The sequence below is a fragment of the Macrotis lagotis genome, chromosome 1 (genome assembly GCF_037893015.1).
Source record: "Macrotis lagotis isolate mMagLag1 chromosome 1, bilby.v1.9.chrom.fasta, whole genome shotgun sequence".
Lineage (NCBI taxonomy): Eukaryota > Metazoa > Chordata > Mammalia > Peramelemorphia > Peramelidae > Macrotis > Macrotis lagotis.
The window spans coordinates 655,029,606-655,051,372 of NC_133658.1; the positions used below are offsets into that span (position 1 = coordinate 655,029,606).

General features: G+C 37.8%; 1 protein-coding gene across 3 annotated transcripts in view; it reads left to right on the forward strand.

The window, feature by feature from the left end:
• Window positions 1-222: 222 nt before the first annotated feature.
• PGAP1 (post-GPI attachment to proteins inositol deacylase 1) overlaps window positions 223-21,767 on the forward strand; it is a 105,084-nt gene continuing 83,539 nt past the window's right edge. For 2 of the 3 annotated variants that reach the window (XM_074215421.1, XM_074215422.1), the window contains exons 1-2: window positions 223-391; window positions 19,747-19,900. In XM_074215421.1, coding sequence (XP_074071522.1) covers window positions 248-391; window positions 19,747-19,900 — 298 coding nt within the window. In that variant the 5' untranslated portion in view covers window positions 223-247. Of the gene's footprint in view, window positions 392-17,892; window positions 19,061-19,746; window positions 19,901-21,767 lie in introns of those variants that run through there. The other variant, XM_074215423.1, reaches the window with a different exon arrangement.

Sequence of the window (21,767 nt, forward strand, 5' to 3'; positions counted from 1 at the left end):
AAAAAAAAATAGGCATAAAAACGCGGTCACGCGCACGGGCTTGTGTACACACACACACACACACACACACAGAAAAAAGAGAAAAAAGCGGTCTCCCAGCCCGCGGCTCCGCGCACGCGCGCTGACGGCCGGGCGGGCGGGCGGGGGGCGCGTGCGCAGTGGCGCTGCTCCCGCCTGGTCTCCGAGGCGGGCGGCCGTCGGGCGTCCCGGGCTCCAGGCGCGTCGGCCGGCCGGGCCGGGCTAGGAGATGGCCTCGTGGGCCGGAGCCTGGACGCTGACGTTTTACGGGGCTTTGGCGCTGCTGGTGGCCCTCGGGACGTGGGATGTCTTCCTCGGGTACGAAGAGAACAAGTGCAGCATGAGCTATATGTTCGAGTACCCCGAGTACCAGGTGAGCGCGGCCCCGCCCCCGGGCCCCGCACCCGCCTGTCTGCCGCGGCGCTGCCCAGACCCCAGCCCGGGCCCTTCCTCTGGGCCGGGCCCAGCCGAAGCCCCCTCCCCGGTTGGGACGTGATCGCGGCGCCGCCCCCCGCGCCCCCCGACAGGTGCCCCCCGGTATCTCGCGGTCACGGCCCGGGCCTTGCACGACCACGGGGGGCGGCCTCCCCTCCCCTCCCCTTCCCCAATTTCTGCCCAGACAGAGGCGCGGGCGCGCGTGCAGGTGACCCCAAGGTATTGTTTTCCGCCTTTGCAGGAGCAGATGGGGGATGCGGGACTGGATGGGGGAGGGGAGGGGGTCTGCTTCGCCCTTGATGCTTTTTGCATTTTAGAAGCTGCATCTCCTTTTGCATTCGTGTGTGTTAATCCTAAACAAACCCGACCTTGCTAACCAGTTGCATGCACCACCTGTCCCATTCTTTTATTCCTTTTCTACTCAATTCAAGCATTTATTAATGGCCTGCTGTGTGCAGAACAATTGGAGATACAAGGTGAAAAAGGAAGAAAGGACTAGTCTTTTTCTTTAATGAAATTTCAACAAAGGCCTTGCCTTGCTTCTCTAACCAATTTAGCCACACCCCCTTACCCTTCCTCTGTTCTACCTGAATGTTCTCACAAATATGGTCTTCTGAGAGCAGGGGATTATTCTTCATAGTAAAATGGTTCAGGGGTTCATTGTCAAAAAGATGACACATTCCTAAAGAATCTCCCCCTAATCTTTATCCAAAATACATTTATTTAGCTTTAATTATAATTTAATAAGAAAATCATTAGATTTGGAGTCAGAAAACCTAGTTCCTGATCTCAAATAACCTTGGATAAATCAAAGTCAAAGGTCACTTCCTGTAATTCCCTCAATTGTAAAAAAAAAATTTTTTTAAGTTTTTGCAAGGCAAATGGGGTTAAGTGGCTTGCCCAAGGCCACACAGCTAGGTAATTATTACGTGTCTGAGACCGGATTTGAACCCAGGTACTCCTGACTCCACTACACCCCCTAGCCGCCCCTAAATTGTAAAAGTTTTTAAAAAAAGGAGTTGGATTAGATAATGAAGATCTTTTCTGGGGCTTACATTTTACAATAAAATAACTCCTGTAATAATTCCAAGAAAAACACCTCCATATGGCTTCTAAAACTATAGGAAACATTACTGAAATAGCATTTTGGTAAATTAAGGAGGAATGTAGTACCACATTTATTCAGGGAAATGTCATGGAAAAGTAGTATATTTTTGCTATATGCTTTCCTACTAGTGTTTACAATTCTAGACACTATTCCATCCAAAGTGGTGATCTGTTTTCTGAGGACTAAATTTGTGGAAATATATATGGCTTTTTACTTTTTGTTTTTAAAATTTTTAATGTGCTCGCTAATCAGGATTTTGAAGTAGTGATTGGCAAAAGAAATGAAATGGGAACATTTGAGGATAAGTTCTGCTTGACTCAAGAGGGTAGAAGGAGGAATAAAGAGGAGAATGTGCAAATAGCAAATTTAGGTTTGTTCACAAAAGTACTGAGATATTGGCATTTTAAGGTTGCTTTTTACATTTAACCAACTATTTAAATGGTTCTGCTTTAATTTGTGTCTCAAAGCCAGGGGTTTTTAGATTTTGTGTGTGTATATAATAAACACCTTTGACAGTATGATGGATTCTATGGACCCCTTTTCAAAATGTTTTAAAATGCACAAATGCATTTTAGTGTTTTAAAATGATTGAAGAAAATTAATTTTATTGAAATAAAGTCATTAAAATATAATTAAAAATAAATTTAAATACCTCAAGTTAATAACCCTTTCTCTAACTGAATATTGCTTTCTTCCTATTACCTATAATCTAATAGGAAGATCTCAATGGGCTAAAGTAGGTTATCTTAATTATCTATGATATGATTTTGGTTTAAATCAAATTACTGTAAAACAGTAGCAATTTCCATTTATTTTTAGACTACAAATAATAAATGAAGGTATTTTAATTGTAGTAATAGTAGTAGTAAGCAATTGCCCTTTCTCAGAATCACAGAATTTTGGAATTGCAAGGATCCTCAATGGCTGTTTAGCCCATCCCATAATTGGAAAAGAATCCTATCCTATGATGTATCTGACATGCAGTTATTCAGTCTTTACTTGAAGACTCTTCTTGTGATGAGGAACCCATTATTTCCTGAGGCAACTTATTTCAAATTTTGATAGCTCTGATTGCTCATTTTTCTCATTGTAAGACCTTAATTTTAAGTTCATTGCACGTTCTACCCTTTATTACTTGTTCTGCTATGTTGGACCAAGCAGAACAAGTTTTAAACCCCTTGTACATTATGTAGACTCTCAAAAACTTTAAGGCATTGATCATGTATCTTTCTCTCACTTTTAATTTCTGTTTTCTTGCTGTGCTCCAATCCTTTCTTGCTCTCCTTTAGCATAAATTTGAGTTCCTTCACCATCCTCATTATTCCCATCTACACTTGCTCCAGGTTATCGGTTTCTGTCTTGAAACGTGGTACCCTGAACAGAAATCTGTACTCTGCACTATGACAGACCAGAATACAACAGGACTATCACTCCTCATTCCTGAAATCGCTTCCCCTTTTAATGTAACCTAAGATTGAATTAACTTTTTTGCTTGCCATATCACACTCTTGACTCAAATTAAGTTTATTATCCTTGTTCATCCTTTGTTTTCAAAGATAGCCAATGACATCATTGGTAATATCTTGATTTGTGTGTGAATTGGATTAAAGTGAGGTAGAGTTGCACAAAATTGTGAGCCTTCTTCCTGAGTCATCAAAGTCCAAGCAGATGTCCGGACAGAAGTCAAGATGACTAGAGATGGTCTAGGATACCTTGGTAATAACTTTTATGCCTGATAAGGCTCTAAGTGCTCTATGGCTTCTGCTTCAGATGCCTTGATGGTTATGGAAAAAATTTGTTCTCATCCACACATTCTGCCCAGGAATGTCTTCATATCTTGGGGTAGATACCCCCTTAACTCATGGACATACTTGAGGCTTGTTGGTTACCCTCAACCTCGTTTAGCCTATCTGTGAGACAGTTTACTGAAGGGTATAGTCCATTGGCATCTCTTCTTGGAACCACAGGTGAGAACTTCTTCAGCAAACTGCTTTCCAACTATGCCTTTCCAGTGAATTCTTGTCAATTTTCTTTAACCCAAGGGTAAGACTTTATGTCTAGTAAGTTTCATTATGTTATGTTTGATCACTGTTCTAGCTTTTTATTTGAATCATGATAATTTTACCTAATGTTTCATCTACCAATTTGATAAGCATTGATAAAAGCCATTAATAATTTTTACAAGGAAAAAAACAAGACTTTATGATACTCCACTGGAGATCCCCTTCTAAGCTGACACTGACCTGTTAAATTTGAATTCATCTGTTGTTTTGCCTATATCTCTATTTTTCAAAGGACAGCATCAAAGACTTTGTCAGATGTTTTGCTCAAATTAATTTATAGCATTTCCTTGTTATATCAGTTCATTACTTATGTTTAAAAAATAAATTAGTTTTATTAGTTGATTCTTTTCCAAATGATCTAGAATTTTTCCAGGAATTAAATCAAGCTCATCTTTCCCTATTTTTTTCAAGTTGAGCTAACATTTATTCTTCCACAATCTCAGACTACATGCTTACCATTGGTCCTTCTCTAATTCTTAATGATAATTATTATATTAGTCATTAATTCTGTCAGAATTTATTCTAGGCTTGGTAGACCTGGGCAAAACTAATCCTTGTTCTCAGGGAACTTAGTTTAATGGGAGAGATATTTTTCACATATGTCAAACAATATATATATGGAAATATGAGATTATCAAGGAAAAGTCCCTTTATTCTCATGATTTTTAAAGTTTTTAATTGAAATGAATGTTCAGTTTTGTCAAAAGTTTTTTAGAAGCTAATGATATTATTAGAGAGTTTTAATGATTTATGGTGTTAACATGATTTATTATATTTCTTTTCTTTTTTATGTTGAACCAATCCTGCATTCCTGGTCTAAACAAACTGGTCAAATGGTATACTCTTTCTAATAAGTTGTAACTTACTTGCTACATTTTATTTGTATCAGTGTTCTTTAGGGATATTTGTATCAAATAAAGAAATTGAGATATTTTCTTTTTTTCTTTTTCTTTTTATTATTGTGTAGACCAGAAATTTTAATTATTATTATTATTGTGTAGTATCACAATTAATTGATACAATTCACTTGTGATTCCATCTGGTCCAGTAGTTTTTTACCTTTGAGAATTCATTTATTATTTGTCCAATTTATTTTTTTTAAATTGGATTATTTAAATCACCTGTTTCATCTCTTGTTCATTTGGGCATTTTATATTTTTTTTAAGTTTGAGTTTGGTTAGCATATAATTTGGTAAAAGAGTTTCTAATAATTTCATTTGTTCTTTAATTTTAAGTTTTCTCATTTCTGATACTGTATTTAGTTTTTACTCTTTTTTTTAGTCAGGCTAGTTAATGTCATGTATTTTATTATTTTTAAAAAATAGTTCCTAATTTTTACCTCAGTGGTAATTTTCCTTTCAGTTTTATTAATATCTTTAATTTTCATTATTTCTGCTTTTTTTTAATTAGCTGAAGTAGGGCAGTTTTTGCTCCTGCCCTTCCTTCATTTTAACACAATGTGAGTTTTTGTGTTTCAAGTCTGTTTCTTCTAAACAATATATTGTCAGATTCAACTTTCTATTGCATAGTGACACTATTCCATTTTTTGAGTTCATTATTGTTTTTTAAATTTTCACTTTTTTTCTTGTATTTCCCCTTTTCTTTATTTTTGCCTTCTTATTTACCCAAAAAGATGATAGAAGAGAATTTGCCTGATCCTCATGATCTTCTAAAGGAAACAACTTATTTCCTCTCAGTTACAGCTTTTTTATTTTTTTGCTTTTTTAACCTGTCTCTCATCTTAGGATTTACAACTTTTTTCCCCCTTTACCTTTTATCCTCTTGTTTCTTTCTGCAATATTCATGAATGTTTAACTTATCTATTGCCTTACCCTTCCTTCTCCCTCTCTTAATCTTTTTCTGGTTTTCCTTTTTGATTTTAATATATTTCTATATCAAGATCATTTGTGGGTATATATGTTTGTAACTGTCAATCTTCCTTTATCTGATTCAGATAAAAGTGAGATTCATGGGATTCTCATTCTCCTTATTTCTGCTTCCATGGCTATGTAATCTTTTATGCAATAGTGATTTCTCTCCTCTTCTTGCCTCTTTCTTTCCTCTCATTATCTCCTGGTCTCCCATCTCTTCTGTTTCCATTTTTTCTGAAGATCATTAAAAAAAAGACAAAACTACTTATAGATCCTTTGTCATTTTTATCTGATCCTTAAAAATATTAGAATTATGAGGAGATATTTATTTCTTATTTTACTAACATATAAAGTTTATCCTTTCATATTTCCTGCTTTTATATGATTTTGTTCACTTACTATGTTCTCTTAGCACCTTCATTTCCATTTCCAAATGTTTAAACAGTCCTGTTCTTTTCATCAGGAATGCTTGAAAAATCCCTGTTCCATTAAAAATCCCATTTTTACCCACCTGTAAAATAGCAGACCAGTTAGGTTCTCCTTTGGTATAAACATTTATTTCTTGAATTTTGTAATCTCATTTTAAAACTCTCTTCTCCTTTAGAATGGCAGCTACTAGGGGCGGCTAGGTGATGCAATGGATAGAGCACTGGCCCTGGAGTCAGGAGTATCTGAGTTCAAATCCAGCCTCAGACACTTAATAATTACCTAGCTGTGTGGCCTTGGGCAAGCCACTTAACCCCCCATTTGCCTTGCAGCCCCCCCCCCCCAAAAAAAGAATGGCAGCTACTGATTCTTGTGTATTTCCTATTTTGGTTCTTAGAATTTGAACTCCTTCTTTCTGATCGCTTGTAATATTTTTTCTTTGACCTAAAAGCTTTGAATTTTTGTTGTGAAATTCCAAGAAATTTTCACTTTGGGGTTTCTTTTTGAAGGTGACCAGTGGATTGTTTATATTAACCTCTGATTCTAATAGTTCGATTGTTTATATTAACCTCTGATTCTAATAGTTCTGGATAATTTTCATTTTTTAATTTACTTAACTATGTTATCCATCCTGCAGAAGGTAGAATTTTAGTTGGGGCTTGAAGGAAACCAGAGCAACCAGGAGTTTGAACACAGGAGGGAGAGCATTCCAGGTATGAGGAATAGCCAGACAGAATGGTCAGAGTCAAGAGATGGATGTTTTATTTGTGGAACAAAAAGGAAGTCAGTGTCACTTGATTGAAGAGTACTTGAAGAGTGAGGTATAAGAAGACTAGAAAGGGGAATGGCTAGGTGGTGATGGGGATAAAGCACCAACCCTGGAGTCAGGAGGACCCGAGTTCAAATGTGACCTCAGACACTTAATACTTACTTAGCTATGTGACCTTGGGCAAGTCATTTAGTCCCATTGCCTTGCAAAACCAAAGGAAAAAAAAGGAAGACTGGAAAGGTAATAGAGTGGCTAACTTAAGAAAGATTTTGAATGCCACTTTATAATAATCCCGGAGGCAACAGAAGTCACTAGAAATTAGTGACATGATCAGATCTGCATTTTAGAAAAATCACTTTAGTAGCTGAATGAAGAATGGGTAAGAGGAGGGAGGTGGTTGAGGCAGGCTGACCCTCCAGCAGGCTATTGCAGTAATCCAGGCACGAGGTGGTAAGGACCTGTACCAAAGAGTCATGTCAGAGGAGAAAAGGGGGCATAGATAGTCAAGAGATCCTGCAGGGGTCAAATTGACAGATCTTGGCAGCAACTTTGGCCAAGTGAAAGGAAAGGAAAACAAGGAAGAGAGCAGGAAATGCTTCTTGAAGAAGGTGGTGCTATAGCAGAAATCTAAAGGAAGCCAGGAGGTGGAGATGAGGATGAAGAACATTGGAAGCATATGGAACAGCCTGGGAAATGAATAGTCATGTGCAAGAGAAAACTGTAAGAAGGTCAGTGTCACAGATTTCAGAATATGTGGTAAGGGTAGGATGTAACATTAGAAGGGCAGGAAGGGTTTACGTTATGCAGGGCTTTAAACACCTAACAAAGGATTGTATATTTGATACTACTGGTGGAGATGGGAGTCACTGAAGTTTGTTGCATGATGCTTATGATGCTTAGCTTGATGGCACAGTGGATCCAGACTGGAGATAGGAAGATCTGAATTCAAATGTCACCTCAGACACTAACTGTGTGAACCTGGGCAAGTCATTTATCCCTGTTTGCCTCAGTTTCCTCATCCATAAAGTGAGTTGGAGAAGGAAATGGCAAACCTCTCCAGTATCTTTGTCAAGAAAACCTCAAATGGGATCATAAAGAATTGTACATGACTGAAAGGACTGAAGAACAACAAAGGTAATAGCTGCCAAAGCCTCAGTTGGGTGATAAATTTTCTTTTGAATGAACTACAAATGAGAGGTTATTTACTATATGGTAATGAGAGAGGGAGAGTCTAGAAATGATAGCAAGCAGTAAAGAGTGGTCTGACTCTCCCACCGTAACCAGTGAGTTTAGGGTATGAGTGAACAGAAACTGGAGCATTGGAAACTAGGTCTCAGCAAAAACCAAAAGGTGGAGAGATTGAGAAGAAAAAGTTTAAGATTGAAAGCAGGTATTTCAGAGAATGGATTGGAAGGAACAAATATTTGGAGTGGAACATTTGAGCTACAGGGTTGAGGGGAATGGGAGTAAGCAAGTAGGTATTGGAAGATGGAGAATGGGATTTGTACATCTGTACCTTGGTGTTCAGAATTCTTGGAATAAGGAGAATATAGGGGATTGGGAAGATATCAACCATTGAGGAACAGTGCCAACCACTGAGGAACAATCATAAAAAATATTGATGATTAGAGAAAGATTCCTTGAGGGAGGTAGATTATTATACTGTTCAAGGTCTCCCACTTGGTCCAATCTCATGGCAGCTGCTTATGTGTTCCATGGATCCAGTAAGGCCCACAGGCCCTCACAGCAGGAAAGGGTGGGTGGAGGTTTGTTTTGAGGATCTTTGGACAGGAGGTAGGAACTTCTAATTTGAGATGGCTCTGATCTGGGATCTGCCTTTGGAGCACTAGAGAAGACTCTATGTGAAGATAGAGGCCAAAGACTCTGAGTGCCATATTTTACTGCTGTAGGTCTTCCTGGGAATCTCCTGAGGCAAAGAGACCAGAGGACAGTGAGTCATCTGCTTTAAGAGGATAGTTAAATCTATAGGAATTAATTAACAAGTTAACTAGAAAGTTTACAAGAAAGAGTGTAGAGAGTCAATTAAAGAAAGCCCAGGAGAGAACCTTAAGAAACATCCATAATCTAGATTAGACAGTTATTATTTTTTGTCCTTCTCTTCTCTTCTCTTCTCTTCTCTTCTCTTCTCTTCTCTTCTCTTCTCTTCTCTTCTCTTCTCTTCTCTTCTCTTCTCTTCTCTTCTCTTCTCTTCTCTCTCTTTCTTTTCTTTTTTTGCAAGGCAATGGGGTTAAGTGACTTGCCCACGGACACAGCTAGGTTATTAAGTGTCCGAAGCTGGATTTGCAGTTGGGTCCTCCTGACTACAGGAGGTGCTCTATCCATTGTGCCACCTAGCTGCCCCAGTTGTCCTTCATTCTTTTTTTTTTTGATGTTTTTATCAGTTTAATTCATTTGAACATTAAATAGATTGATATAAAGGGGTTTTTTGTTCTTCAAGAATAGTTTAGTTTTTCACAGTTGATCATCATTAAAATGCAACTCTTGCTGTGTACAATTTTCTTCTGGCTCTGCTCACTTGATTGTATCAGTTTGTATGTGTCTGACCAGGGTTTCAGAAATTATCCTCTTCATCATTTTGTATAACATGTAGTATTCCATCACAATTATATGCTCTGACTTGATTATTCATTTTACATTTGACCATCATCCCCTCAATTTCTCATTTTTTGCCACCATGGAGAAAGCTGCTGGAGCTATTTTTTTGAACATTTTTTTTTAGGTTTTTGCAAGGCAAATGGGGTTAAGTGGCTTGCCCAAGGCCACACAGCTAGGTAATTCTTAAGTGTCTGAGACCGGATTTGAACCCAGGTACTCCTGACTGCAGGGCTGGTGTTTTATCCACTGTGCCACCTAGCCGCCCCTGGAGCTATTTTTTTTTTAAGAAAGATTTTATTTATTTTGAGTTTTACAATTTTTCCCCTATTCTTGCTTCCCTACCCCCACCCCCCACAGAAGGCAGTCTCTTACATTGTTTCCATGGTATACATTGCTCTAAGTTGAATGTGATGAGAGAGAAATCCTATCCTTATGGAAGAAAAATAAAGTATAAGAGCAAAATTACCTAATAAGATAATGAGTTTTTTCCCCCAAAATTGAAGGTAATAGTCTTTGATCTTTGTTCAAACTCCACAATTCTTTCTGTGGATACAGATGGTATTCTCCATCCCAGATAGCCCCAAATTTTCCCTGATTGTTGCACTGATGGAACGAGCAAGTCCATCAAGGTTGATCGTCACCACCATGTTGCTGTTAGGGTGTATGATGTTTTTCTGGTTCTGTTCATCTCACTCAGCATCAGTTCATGCTCTAATTGTTCTAATAGAACAGTAATGTTCCATGACACACATATACCACAGTTTGTTAAGCCATTCCCCTTTTGAAGGGCATTTACTTAATTTCTAATTCTTTGCCACCACAAACAGGACTGCTAAGAATATTTTTGTACAAGTGATATTTTTACCTTTTTTCATTTTATTGCCCTTTGGGCATAATTCCAAATTGCTCTCCAGAAAGGCTGGATGAGTTCACAGCTCCACCAGCAATGCATTAGTGTCCCCAATTTCCCACATCCCTTTCAACATCGATCATTGCCCTTTCTGGTCATACTGGCCAGTCTGAGAGGTGTGAGGTGATACCTCAGAGATGCATTAATTTAAATTTCTCTTATAAGTAGTTATTTAGAGCAGTTTTTCATATGACTATAGATTGTTTTGATTTCCTCATCTGTAAATTGCCTTTGCCTATCCTTTGACCATTTGTCAATTGGGGAATGGCTTGTTTTTTTGAAAATTCGACTCAGTTCTCTGTATATTTTAGAAATGAGTCCTTTGTCAGAAATACTACTTGTAAAAATTGTTTCCCAATTTACTACATTTCTTTTTATCTTGGTTACAGTGGGTTTGTCTGTGCAAAAGCCTTTTAATTTAATGTAATCAAAATTATCTAGTTTGTTTTGAATGATGTTCTCCATCTCTTCCTTGGTCATAAACTGCTTCCCTTTCCATAGATCTGACAGGTATATTATTCCTTGATTTTGTAGTTTGCTTATAATATTGGTTTTTTTTTTTTGTCTAAATCCTGTATCTGTTTTGCTTTTATCTTGGTGTAGGGTGTGAGGTGTTGGTCTAATGGAAGTTTCCTCCACACTAACTTCCAATTTTCCCAACAGTTTTTTTTATCAAAGAGAGTTTTTATCCCAATAGTTGGACTCTTTGGGTTTATCAAATAGCAGATTACTATAATCATTTCCTGTTATTACACCTAATCTATTCCACTGATCTGCCACTCTATTTCTTAACCAATACCAGACAGTTTTATGACTGATGCTTTATAATATACTTTTAGATCTGGTAAGGTTAAGCCACCTTCTTTTGTACTTTTTTTTCATTGAATCCATAGAAATTCTTGACTTTTTATTTCCCCATATGAATTTACTTACAATTTTTTCTAACTCATTAATCTTTTTGGAATTTTGATTGGTAGGCACTAAACAAGTAGTTTAGTTTTGGTCTGACCTTCATTCTTTCTTTTTTTTTTTTGTTTTGTTTTTTTTTTGCCAGGCAAATGGGGTTAAGTGGCTTGCCCAAGGCCACACAGCTAGGTAATTATTAAGTGTCTGAGACCGAATTTGAACCCAGGTACTCCTGACCCCAGGGCCGGTGCTTTATCCACTGTGCCACCTAGCCGCCCCTATAAATTTCTCAGTATGATAGAATATTTTTAAAATTTTTTTTTCAAGGCAAATGGGGTTAAGTGGCTTGCCCCCAAGGCCGCACAGCTAGGTAATTATTAAGTGTCTGAGACTGGTTTGAACCCAGGTACTCCTGAATCCAGGGCCAGTGCTTTATCCACTGCGCCACCTAGCCACCCCTCTGACCTTCTTTCTTTCTTTCTTTCTTTCTTTCTTTCTTTCTTTCTTTCTTTCTTTCTTTCTTTCTTTCTTTTTAAGGTTTTTGCAAGGCAAACAGGGTTAAGTGGATTGCCCAAGGCCACACGGCTAGGTAATTATTAAGTGTCTGAGACCTGATTTGAACCCAGGTACTCCTGACTCCAGGGCCGGTGCTTTATCCACTACACCACCTAGCTGCCCCATCTGACCTTCATTCTTGAAGAAGACTATGGCATCAGGGAGGTGATGCCATGACAAACAAGTGAATTGAATTTGAATGAGAGGGTGCTGTGCTCAATCACCAACCTCACTTTTCTCTTTTGGAGCCCTGCTGGAGATGAATCTGGAAGTGAGACAATCAGGGTTAAGTGACTTGCCCATGGTCACACAGCCAGTAAGTGTCAAGTATCTGTGGCCTGGTTTGAATTCAGGTTCTTCTGACTCTAGGGCTGATGCACCAAAACTAGCTACCCTATAATAATTACAAAGGAGTCAGAAAAGGAGTGGTCCAACAGATAGGAAAAAATCTTGAGGTAGAAGTCTTATGAAAACTCAAAAAACAGAGAATAGGAGAAGATGGGTGGTTAACAGTGCAAATACAGTAGATAGATTGAGAAGAATGAGGCCTCATAAGAGATTGTTGGTAATCTTTGCTAGAGTAGTTGCAGTTTAGTGATGAAGTAGAGAGCAGATTTTCAAAGTATTTAGTAGAAAAAAGAAAGTGGAAGTAGCTTTTTTTTTTTAGCAGAGGATAGGAGGAGGGGAGAAGGAATTTGAGTATGGGAAGAGAGATAGAGAAAAAGAGTTTGAAGGGTCTAGTGAAGATTTTTTTAAGGATTGAAGAGATTGGGCATTTTTGAAGGAAATTGTGATGGAATCACTTGATTGGCAGAGTTTAGAGAGAAAGAGAATGATTCAGAATGCAGTTTTTTGGAAGAGATCACAGGTAGAGAAGTTGGTCTTGGCAAGAAGAGCTGGGGAATAATGTCAAGGAGTTTAATACAGATGAAAAATAGGAGACTAGAAAGCTCATATCAAATGACTTCAACTTTCTTTATAAAATAAGAGGTGAAGTCTTCAGAGAGGGAGAGAAAAATAATGGGGAAGATTTGAGAAAAAAATTTGTTATAACTTCAATGGGAAATGAGATAGGAAATCAGTCAGGGAGGAATATAGAGAGACTGCTTTGCTGAATTGAGGGCCAGGAATAGGAGCAGATGGAGAGAGGGAAAAGAAGTTTACGATAGAAAACAGGTAGGAATAACCCAGGGCTGAAGTTTGGCAATATAAAAAAAGTTTAATGATAAGAGAGTCAAAAGCAGTATAGTATAGATTGGAGTTATTATGTTGAAGTTAGAGAGGGAAGAAAGTTTTTTTTTAAATTTTAGGCAATGGATTTAAGTGACTTGCCCAAGGTCACACAGCTAGGCAATTATTAAGTGTCTGAGGCCGTATTTGAACTCAGATACTCCTGACTCCAGGGCCAGTGCTCTATCCACTGCGCCACCTAGCCACCCCTAGGGAAGAAAGTCTTGAGAAAATACTGATGGGTGAAGGAATTGGAGATCTTTATGAGATATACCAGATTTAGGAGGGGAGGGATTATTCAGGAATGGGTCAGATAGGAGAATCTCAGAGTTTCTAATTAGGGAAGCAGAATACTTGTGGGTCTATCAGGTCCTATTGATTTCAGGTCTGGTGCTTCCCTATGTGTGACTGAGAAAGAGTGAAGGAATGAATTTTGGTCTGAGGAATTGGGAAATTAGTAATTGAGGGATTATATGAATATTAAAGTCCCTTAATAAAAGGGTAAGGGTTGGAGAGGAGATGAATATGGTGAACCAGGTACTAGTTTCCTACCAGCTATCTTAATAGTTAGGTGCAAGAAAGGTAAATGAGACTCAAATCATTCAGGTTGACTTGCCTTTATTTAAAGCTAAATGTCAGTAAAGGAAGTTGAAGCTATTTGCAAAAATGGAATTTGTGGACAAATTATTTTTCTAATATCAAAGATATTTAATTTCTAATATTATCTAATATCAAAGATTTCTAATATATATTCCTTTATGTCTACTTTTCTGATTGGATTAATTAGACTTGACTTGGGTTATTTAGGCTACATATTTATAGATATTTTAAACCTGTCATATTGTAACCTGTAGCTTTTGTTTCCTTTCTTCCTCATTTATTCACAAATATTTAGTGTGTGCTATATAGCAACCCAGCACAGACTTCTTTCTACTTTTTGGATTTAACTAAGCAAAAAGATTGAGAAGTTATGGTTTTATCTTTAACAGCAGTAAGGGGATTGTCAGATGGGTAGACTTGTTCTGTGAAATTACATTATTATATTTGAAAATTTGCATCAAATATTTCATTCTCAAGTGATGTTGATTAAGGTTTAAAAGAATTAAATCTCTATTGGAGACCACACTTCAATACTTAATAATTTCATGGAAATATTTTCTCTAGTGCTTCAGATTAATTTCTCCATAGCTTTTCATACTTTATGATTCTCATTCATATTCTCATTCAGAAAGTAAACACCTAACTTTTTAAAAATTTTATTTATTGGGGGCAGCTAGGTGGCTCAGTGAATAGAGCACTGGCCCTGGAGTCAGGAGTACCTGAGTTCAAATCCGGCCTCAGACACTTAATAATTACCTAGCTGTGTGGCCTTGGCAAGCCACTTAACCCCACTGCCTTGCAAAAAAAAATATTTAAGGCAATGGAGTTAAGTGACTTGTCCAAGGTCACACAGCAAGGCAATTATCCAGGGCTGGTTCTCTGTCCTCTGCACCACCTAGCTGCCCCCTCACCTAACTTTTTTTTTAAATTTAATATTCTAATTTTGTACAGATAATGTATTTTTACATTAATAAAATATTCTTGTTTAAGAGTAAATGAAATACCCCCTCCCCCCCATAAATATAGACTTGCTTGAGCGATAAAGTAAAGGGGAGAGAAAAAAATTAAAATTAAAAAAAATAATAGTAATAATTGTAGGTATGGCCAGGTGGTTTAATGGATGGAGCACCAGTCCTGCCATGAGTACCCAAGCCCACATCTGGGCCCGTACACCCAACAATTACTCAGCTGTGTGACATGCAAGCCACCTGAACCCCACTGCCCTGAAAAACCAAAAAAAAAGAAAAAGAAAAAAAGACCCAAAATAAAATAAAATAGTAATAATAGTAGTAGGGGTGGCTGGGTGGCAGACAGAGCATTGGCCCTTGAGCCAGGAGAACCCGGGTCCAAATCCATCCTCAGACACCCAACTATCACCCTGCTATGTGGCCCCAGGCAGGCCACCCAGCCCCATTTGCCCTGCACCCCCCCCAAAATAATAATGATGATGATAATAATAATAATAAATGTGCTTAAGTCTTTGTTCCAACACCAACAACTCTGTCGCAGGTGGATCACATTCTTTATGATAAGTCCATGGCAAAAGTTACTTCCATATTCCCTCCTTTCGTATTTCTCCACTACCATGTACTATATTTTCTCTCTCCTTTCACTCTAACTCTGCTGTAGGGTAGGTGAGTGGCGCAGCAGACAGATCCCCGGCTCTGGGGCCAAGAGGCCCTGAGCCCCCATACCACTCCTCAGGCCCAGCATCCACCTGGCCCTATGGTCCCAGACAGGCCATCCAATCCCAGCCCCTTGTAAGAAGTAAAAAAGAAAATGTGTTATATCTGACCACTCTCCCTGCATGGTCCATCCTCTCCTCCATTACTCACATCTCCCCCTTCCCCCTGTCCCCCCACTTCTTACTCCAGATGTCTATACGCCATTGAGTATATATGCTGTTTCCTCTCCTAGCCACCTCTGATGAGAGCAAAGATTCCCTTATTCCCCCTTGCCCTTCCCCCCCTTCCATATCATTGCAATAGCTCATTGTAATAAAGAAAAATCTTATTATATGAAATATCTTGGCCTATTCCCCCTCTCCTTTTTCTTTCTCCCATTACATTTCCCCTTTTTTCTATTGACTCCATTTTTATACCATATTTTATCTTCAAATTTAGCTTTCTCCTATACTTCAACTATAAAAGCTCCCTCTACCTGCTCTATTAACTGAGAAGGTTCATATGAGTATTATCAGTGTCATTTTTCTATGCAGGAATACATGCAGTTCATCATCATTAAGTCCCTCATATTTTCCCCTTCTCCTCCAATTTCTGTGCTTCACCTGAGTCCTGTATTTGAAGATCAAACCTTCTGTTCAGCTCTGGCCATTCCAACAGGAACATTTGAAATTCCCCTGGTTCACTGAAAATCCATCTTTTTCCCCTGGAAGAGGACATTAAGCCTTGCTGGGTAGTTGATTCTTGGTTGCATTCTAAGCTCTTTTGCCTTCCAGGATATTATATTCCAAGCCCTACGAGCTTCCAATGTAGTTGCTGCTAAGTCCTGTGAGATCCTGACTGTAGCTTCACGATATTTGAACTGTGTCCTTCTGGCTGTTTGTAATATTTTCTCTTTGACTTGGGAGTTCTGGAACTTGGCTATAATATTCCTAGAGGTTGATTTTCTGGGATCTCTTTCTCGAGGGGATTGGTGGATTCTCTCCATTTCTATTTTGCCCTCTGCTTCTAGGATATCAGGGCAATTTTCCTGTAGTAATTCTTTGAAAATGATGCCAAGGCTCTTTTCCTGATTATGACTTTCAGTTATTCCAATAATTTTTAAATTATCTTTCTTAAGTCTGTTTTCCATATCAGTTGTTTTTTTCAATGAGATATTTCACATTGTCTTCTAATTTTTCATTTTTTTAGTTTTGAAGTATTGATTCCTGATTTCTGGTAAATTCATCAATCTCCCTGACTTCTATTCTTTGTCTGAAGGATTTGTTCTCCTCAGAGAGTTTTCTTATCTCTTTTTCCATCTGGCCAATTCTGCTTTTTAAAGCATTCTTCTCCTCAATAACTTTTTGAACTGTTTTATCCATTTGACCTAAGCTGGTTTTTAGCATGCTATTTTCTTCAGCATTTTTTTGGATTTCCTTGACTAGGCTGCTGACTTCATTTTCATGTTTTTCCTGCATCTCTCTCATTTCTTTTCCCAGTTTTTCTTCTAACTCCCTCATTTGATTTTCAAAGTCTTTTTTGAGCTCTGTCATAGCTTGAGCCCAATTTCTGTTTTTCTTGGAGTCTTTAGATGCAGGAGCTTGTGCTTCCTCATCTTCAGACTGAGTATTTTGATCCTTCTTGGGCTCATTTGCAAAATATTTCTCAATGGTGTTCCTCTTTTTTCTCTGTTTGCTCATTTTCCCAGCCTGAGCCTGGTTTTGGGGTGCTTCCTGAGCTTTTGGGGCACTCCCACAAGGATCTCAATGTGTGAGGCTTTGTCCTCCCTCCTGGTCTGTGAATGACCATAAGTGCCCCCCCTCTGCCACGGGGCTGTGGTGGGGGGGCCCTGCTGTTCTATGGGGGGGCCTAGACTGTGATCAGGATCTGAATGTGGTCAGAGCCCCAGAGGCAGAGGACAGAGCTCTGCAGTCTCTCTTCACTCCCCTCCCTCAGCTCAGTGGGCTCATGCCCTGGGGGATCCTGCTTACCTGCTCAGCCTCCTTATGTTTCCTGGAACTAGGCTGTGCTGGCCAAGCTGCTTGCTGTGTGCCCTGAGGGCACACTTCAGGTGCTCGCTCTGGCAAAGGTCCCCTGTTGTTCCCCTACTTTGTGCCAGGTGCTCCCGGGGTGTAGCTCAGGAGATTCCCCAGCTGCTGTGAGCCCCTCCTCCCAGCGCCCTGGGGCTGCCTCAGGGAGGCTGAAGTTCTTTCACTCTGGCAGGCCACCCTTCTGGTGGACCCCGGGGAGCAGAGCCTTTCTGCTCTTTTCCAGGTCACCTTGAGCAGGAGAACTGGCTCACTGGGTCCCTCTGTGGGTTCTGTCTCTCGGAAATGTAGTTAGAGTCCTTAGCTTGTAAGTTTTATGTGACACGATCTGTTCTTGTCACCATCTTCTCACCTAACTTTTTTAAAAGTAGTTTTTTTGAACAAATGTGTAGTATAAAACATATATAATATATATATATAATATATATATTATATATATAAAATGAACCTATACGACTTGAAAGCCAACAACTTTTTACACAGCAAAATATCAGATTACTGGATTACATTCACTTTGGCATTCTTTTTGATGCTATTATTTGATTTGATTTGATATAATCATCTTAGGAAGAAAGAATAAAAGTATCTTCAATTCTTTGGATATCTATTAAATAATAAAAGTCTTGAAATGACTCAATTTTTAAAACAATTAACAAACTAAAGGGAATCTTCTCACATTCTCAAAATTCTCTGATAAAAAAAGATTAAGTAATAAAATCACTGCTAATTCTGTCATGGGATTGGTGAAAAAGGTGAACCAGATATAGTGTACATCAATTAGAAATTCTATAGTTAAGGATATTTTTTCAACAGAAATTATATTTAATAACTGACATGAATTAGATAATTTGATATTAGTATATTCAGACAGTTTCTGTATTTTTTTTCATTCCAGTTTCTATAGTTAACCCCTATTTTGGTTTCAAGATGACATTGCTAAAGTCAGCTGTATGCCACAGTCTTACAGAACAGTTAACAATTACTATCCTGTAGATATGTATAGTCTACACGTTTGCTTCTTTGATAACACTAGTTTTTAAATTAGTAGAAAAGCATAAATTTCTTATGTGTCCAAGTGATATTGTTTTGTGATATCTTCTGAGAATGAATACAATACAGGGATTGTTCACCTGTTATTCTTTTTTTTCTTACTGTGTAACTGACTCACCACTTTCTCTACCAATCTGTATCTTATAACCCCTCTTCCATGAATGACACTGTTGGTAGACACCACGAATGAATAAATGAGAAACATTTATTAGCATTTATTTTTAGTAAGCATTTATTAAGTGTGCCAAAGTGCTCAGGGGTAGGGTTAAAATTCAAAAATAAGTATCTATGCCCTCAAATAGTGTACATTGTAATAGGGGAGACAACTTGGAGAGTAGTGTTTTGGATTGAAAGGTCCCTGGGATAAGAGACATAATTTAAAGTAGCAATGGCAGTATGGATTTGATTACAGTTTCCAGAGAAAGGAGGTTGGGATGGGGTGGGGCTGGAGTGATCTGTGCAAAGCCCCAAGGTGGCAGATGGCAAGAATATGAATGGGATGGAAGTTGAATCATGACTTGAACTGGCTGGGTATATTAGAACATGGAACATGAGCATTGTAGATTCAACAAGATGGCTGAGGTGGAACATCAACTAGAACATGGAACATGAGCATTGTAGATTCAACAAGATGGCTGAGGTGGAACATCAACTTCTTGAGGACAAGGATTTTCATTTTTGTCTGTGTAGTCTCAGGACGTACCATGATATCTTGCACATAATAGATTCACAAGTGTTTTATTGAATTGCATTAGAACTGTAGAGCAAATAACTTAAGCTATTTTGTGATGGTATGTAGTGCTACTTGAGTTAAGCAGTGGACTTGTGATTTCTATTGACATAGGAAACTTCTTATTGAGGAGACTGTCAATACAGTGTATATTGGAATTTTTGATCCTTAGTTGTTTAGGTCATTAAAGTTCAATGACTGCTTAGAATCATACAATCAACTGATGTAAGAAGTGGGACTTTAATGCAGCTCTAAATCTACCGTAGTATGCTGGCCTTTATGTTCTTTGAACAGTGATAGATATATAGGATATAAATCCTATGTTGAAACTTTTCCTGTTTGAAATAATAACCAAGTCAAAATACAGCAATGTAAACTGCTCATATTAGTAATAGCTAATAAAATGTACACATGGTCTTTAAAGTCAGAACAAAAGCTAATCTCTTGACTCTTTTGTGTAAGAAATGGAGGATTTCCTCACAAATGTATTTGCTGAGGTCATAAATAATTAGATTTTTTAAAAATTAGGTAGCAGATCCATCTGTTTATCCATGGATAAGTATTTGGGGATCTGAATTACACTTCAGAAAGGGAAGAAAGGATTAATGATGTATTATTTTGTTGATTTTGTTAACCCACCTTAATTCTATTAGTGCATTGCTGTGGTAGTTAGTGGATTTTCTTAGTATTCAATGAATTGAATTCTTTAGAGAATTTAAAATGTGGTTAAAATACTTCTTTTCACAGAAAATCAACCTTCCGCACAAACTGACCAGACAGTATCCATCTTATGAGTTGTATTTATATGGAGAAGGGAGCTATGCCCAAGAAAATAAAAATCTCTTGTTGTCAGGGATTCCAGTTCTTTTTCTTCCTGGTAATGCTGGAAGTTATAAACAAGGTAAGACTATTTTAAGTGAATTTTAAAAAGATATATATTTTTGTTTTTTAAAAAAAATTTGTTAATTATTATGAACTTGATAAATAACAAACATATGAATATTTTCTTATACCAAGAAGAAAGAAAATTTTGTATCAGAAATTTTCATAATATGTAGCTTGTTTTCTGTTTAAGCAGGTATTAATTTTTTTCCCTAGCTATATGCCAAAATGTTTCAATATTTACTTCCAAAACCTTGAGTTCCCAATTCTTTTCCTTCCTTCTACCCCATTCCCCTTCATTGAGAAAGAAAATTACTTGGTGTAGGTTAAAAATCTGTAGTCATGAAAAACATTATTACAGTTGACATTTGTAAAAGTAAATATAACCCCCCCCCCCCCAAAAAAAGAGAAAACCCAAGAAAAATATAGTGGAAAACAAAGCATGTTTCAGTTTGTCTTCAAATATCCTTAGGTCTGTCTTTGGAATAGTATTCTTTATCAATAAGTCCTTCAGAGTTCTTTTGGGTTACAGCATTGCTGAGAAAAGGTAGATTATTCACAGTTCATCATTCTGCAATATTGCTGTTACTTTGTGTAACATTTTCCAGTGCATCAGCATCCTGTTCATCATTTCCCATAACAGAAAAACATTTCATCTCAATCACATACCATAGTTTATTCAAACATTCTTCAATCGTTGGGCATCCCCTCAATCTCCAGCTTCCCACTACCAAAAAAGAACTGCTATAAATATCCCTATACTTATAGATTCTTTTCTTCCCATATACCGTCTCTTCTAGAACATAGGCCTATCAGTGGCACTGCTAGGACAAAGGATTTTATAGCCCTTTGGACAGAGTTCCAAATTGCAATGCAGAATTGTTGAATCATTTCATAACTCCTCCAACAATGCATCAATTTCTTAATTTCCCTACATCCCTTCCAACATTTGTCATTTTCGACTGCCCTATTAGTCAATCCAGTAGGTATAAGGTAGTACCTCAGAATTTTTCCAACTCACATTTCTCCTATCAATGTTGAGTTAGGACATTTAAAAATATTTAAATAGATTGATAACCTCATCTAAAAACTGTTAATATCAATCATTTATCAATTGGGGAATGGCTCCTAATTTTTAAAAATTTGATTCAGTTCACAACAAATTGACTCATTTTTTGTAAAGTTGACTCAGTGTTTGAGAAATTGGGTCTTTGAGAAACTTGTTTCAATGTTTTCTCCACAGTTGCTATTACTAGCTGTATTTCCCTCCATCCTATTCCCCCACTCCCAGTTGTTCTATTCTCTCTCTCCTTTCACTCTGTTCCTCCTCAAAAGGGTATTGTATCTGACTACCTTCTACCATGATCTTCCTTCTTTTCAGTCACCTATACCCCTCTCTCTTCCCTTACCCCCCATCCACTTTCTCCCATTTCTTTCCTCTCTTATTTTCCTCTAGGGTAAGATAGATGTTTATACGCAATTGAGTGTGTATCTATCACTCCCTCTCTGAGGTAATTTCAATGAGATTAAGGTTTATTCATTCCCCCTCATTTTCCCCCTTTTCCTTCCACTGAAAAAGCTTTTTCTTGTTTCTTTTATGTGAAATAACTTATCCCACTCTACCTCTCTTTTCCCTTTCTCCCAGTACATTCCTTTCTTCCTCATTAACACCATCTTTTTAATATATTATGCCTTCAAATTCAGCTCCCATTGTGCTTTGTCAATATATGCCCCTTCTAACTGCCATAATAAATGAGACAGTTATGAGTTATCAATATCAGTATAAGCAGTTCAGTATCATTAAATCCCTTATGATTTGCCTTTCCTGTTTACCTTTTTTTGTGCTTCACTTGAGTCTTGTATTTGAAGATCAAATTTTCTATGCA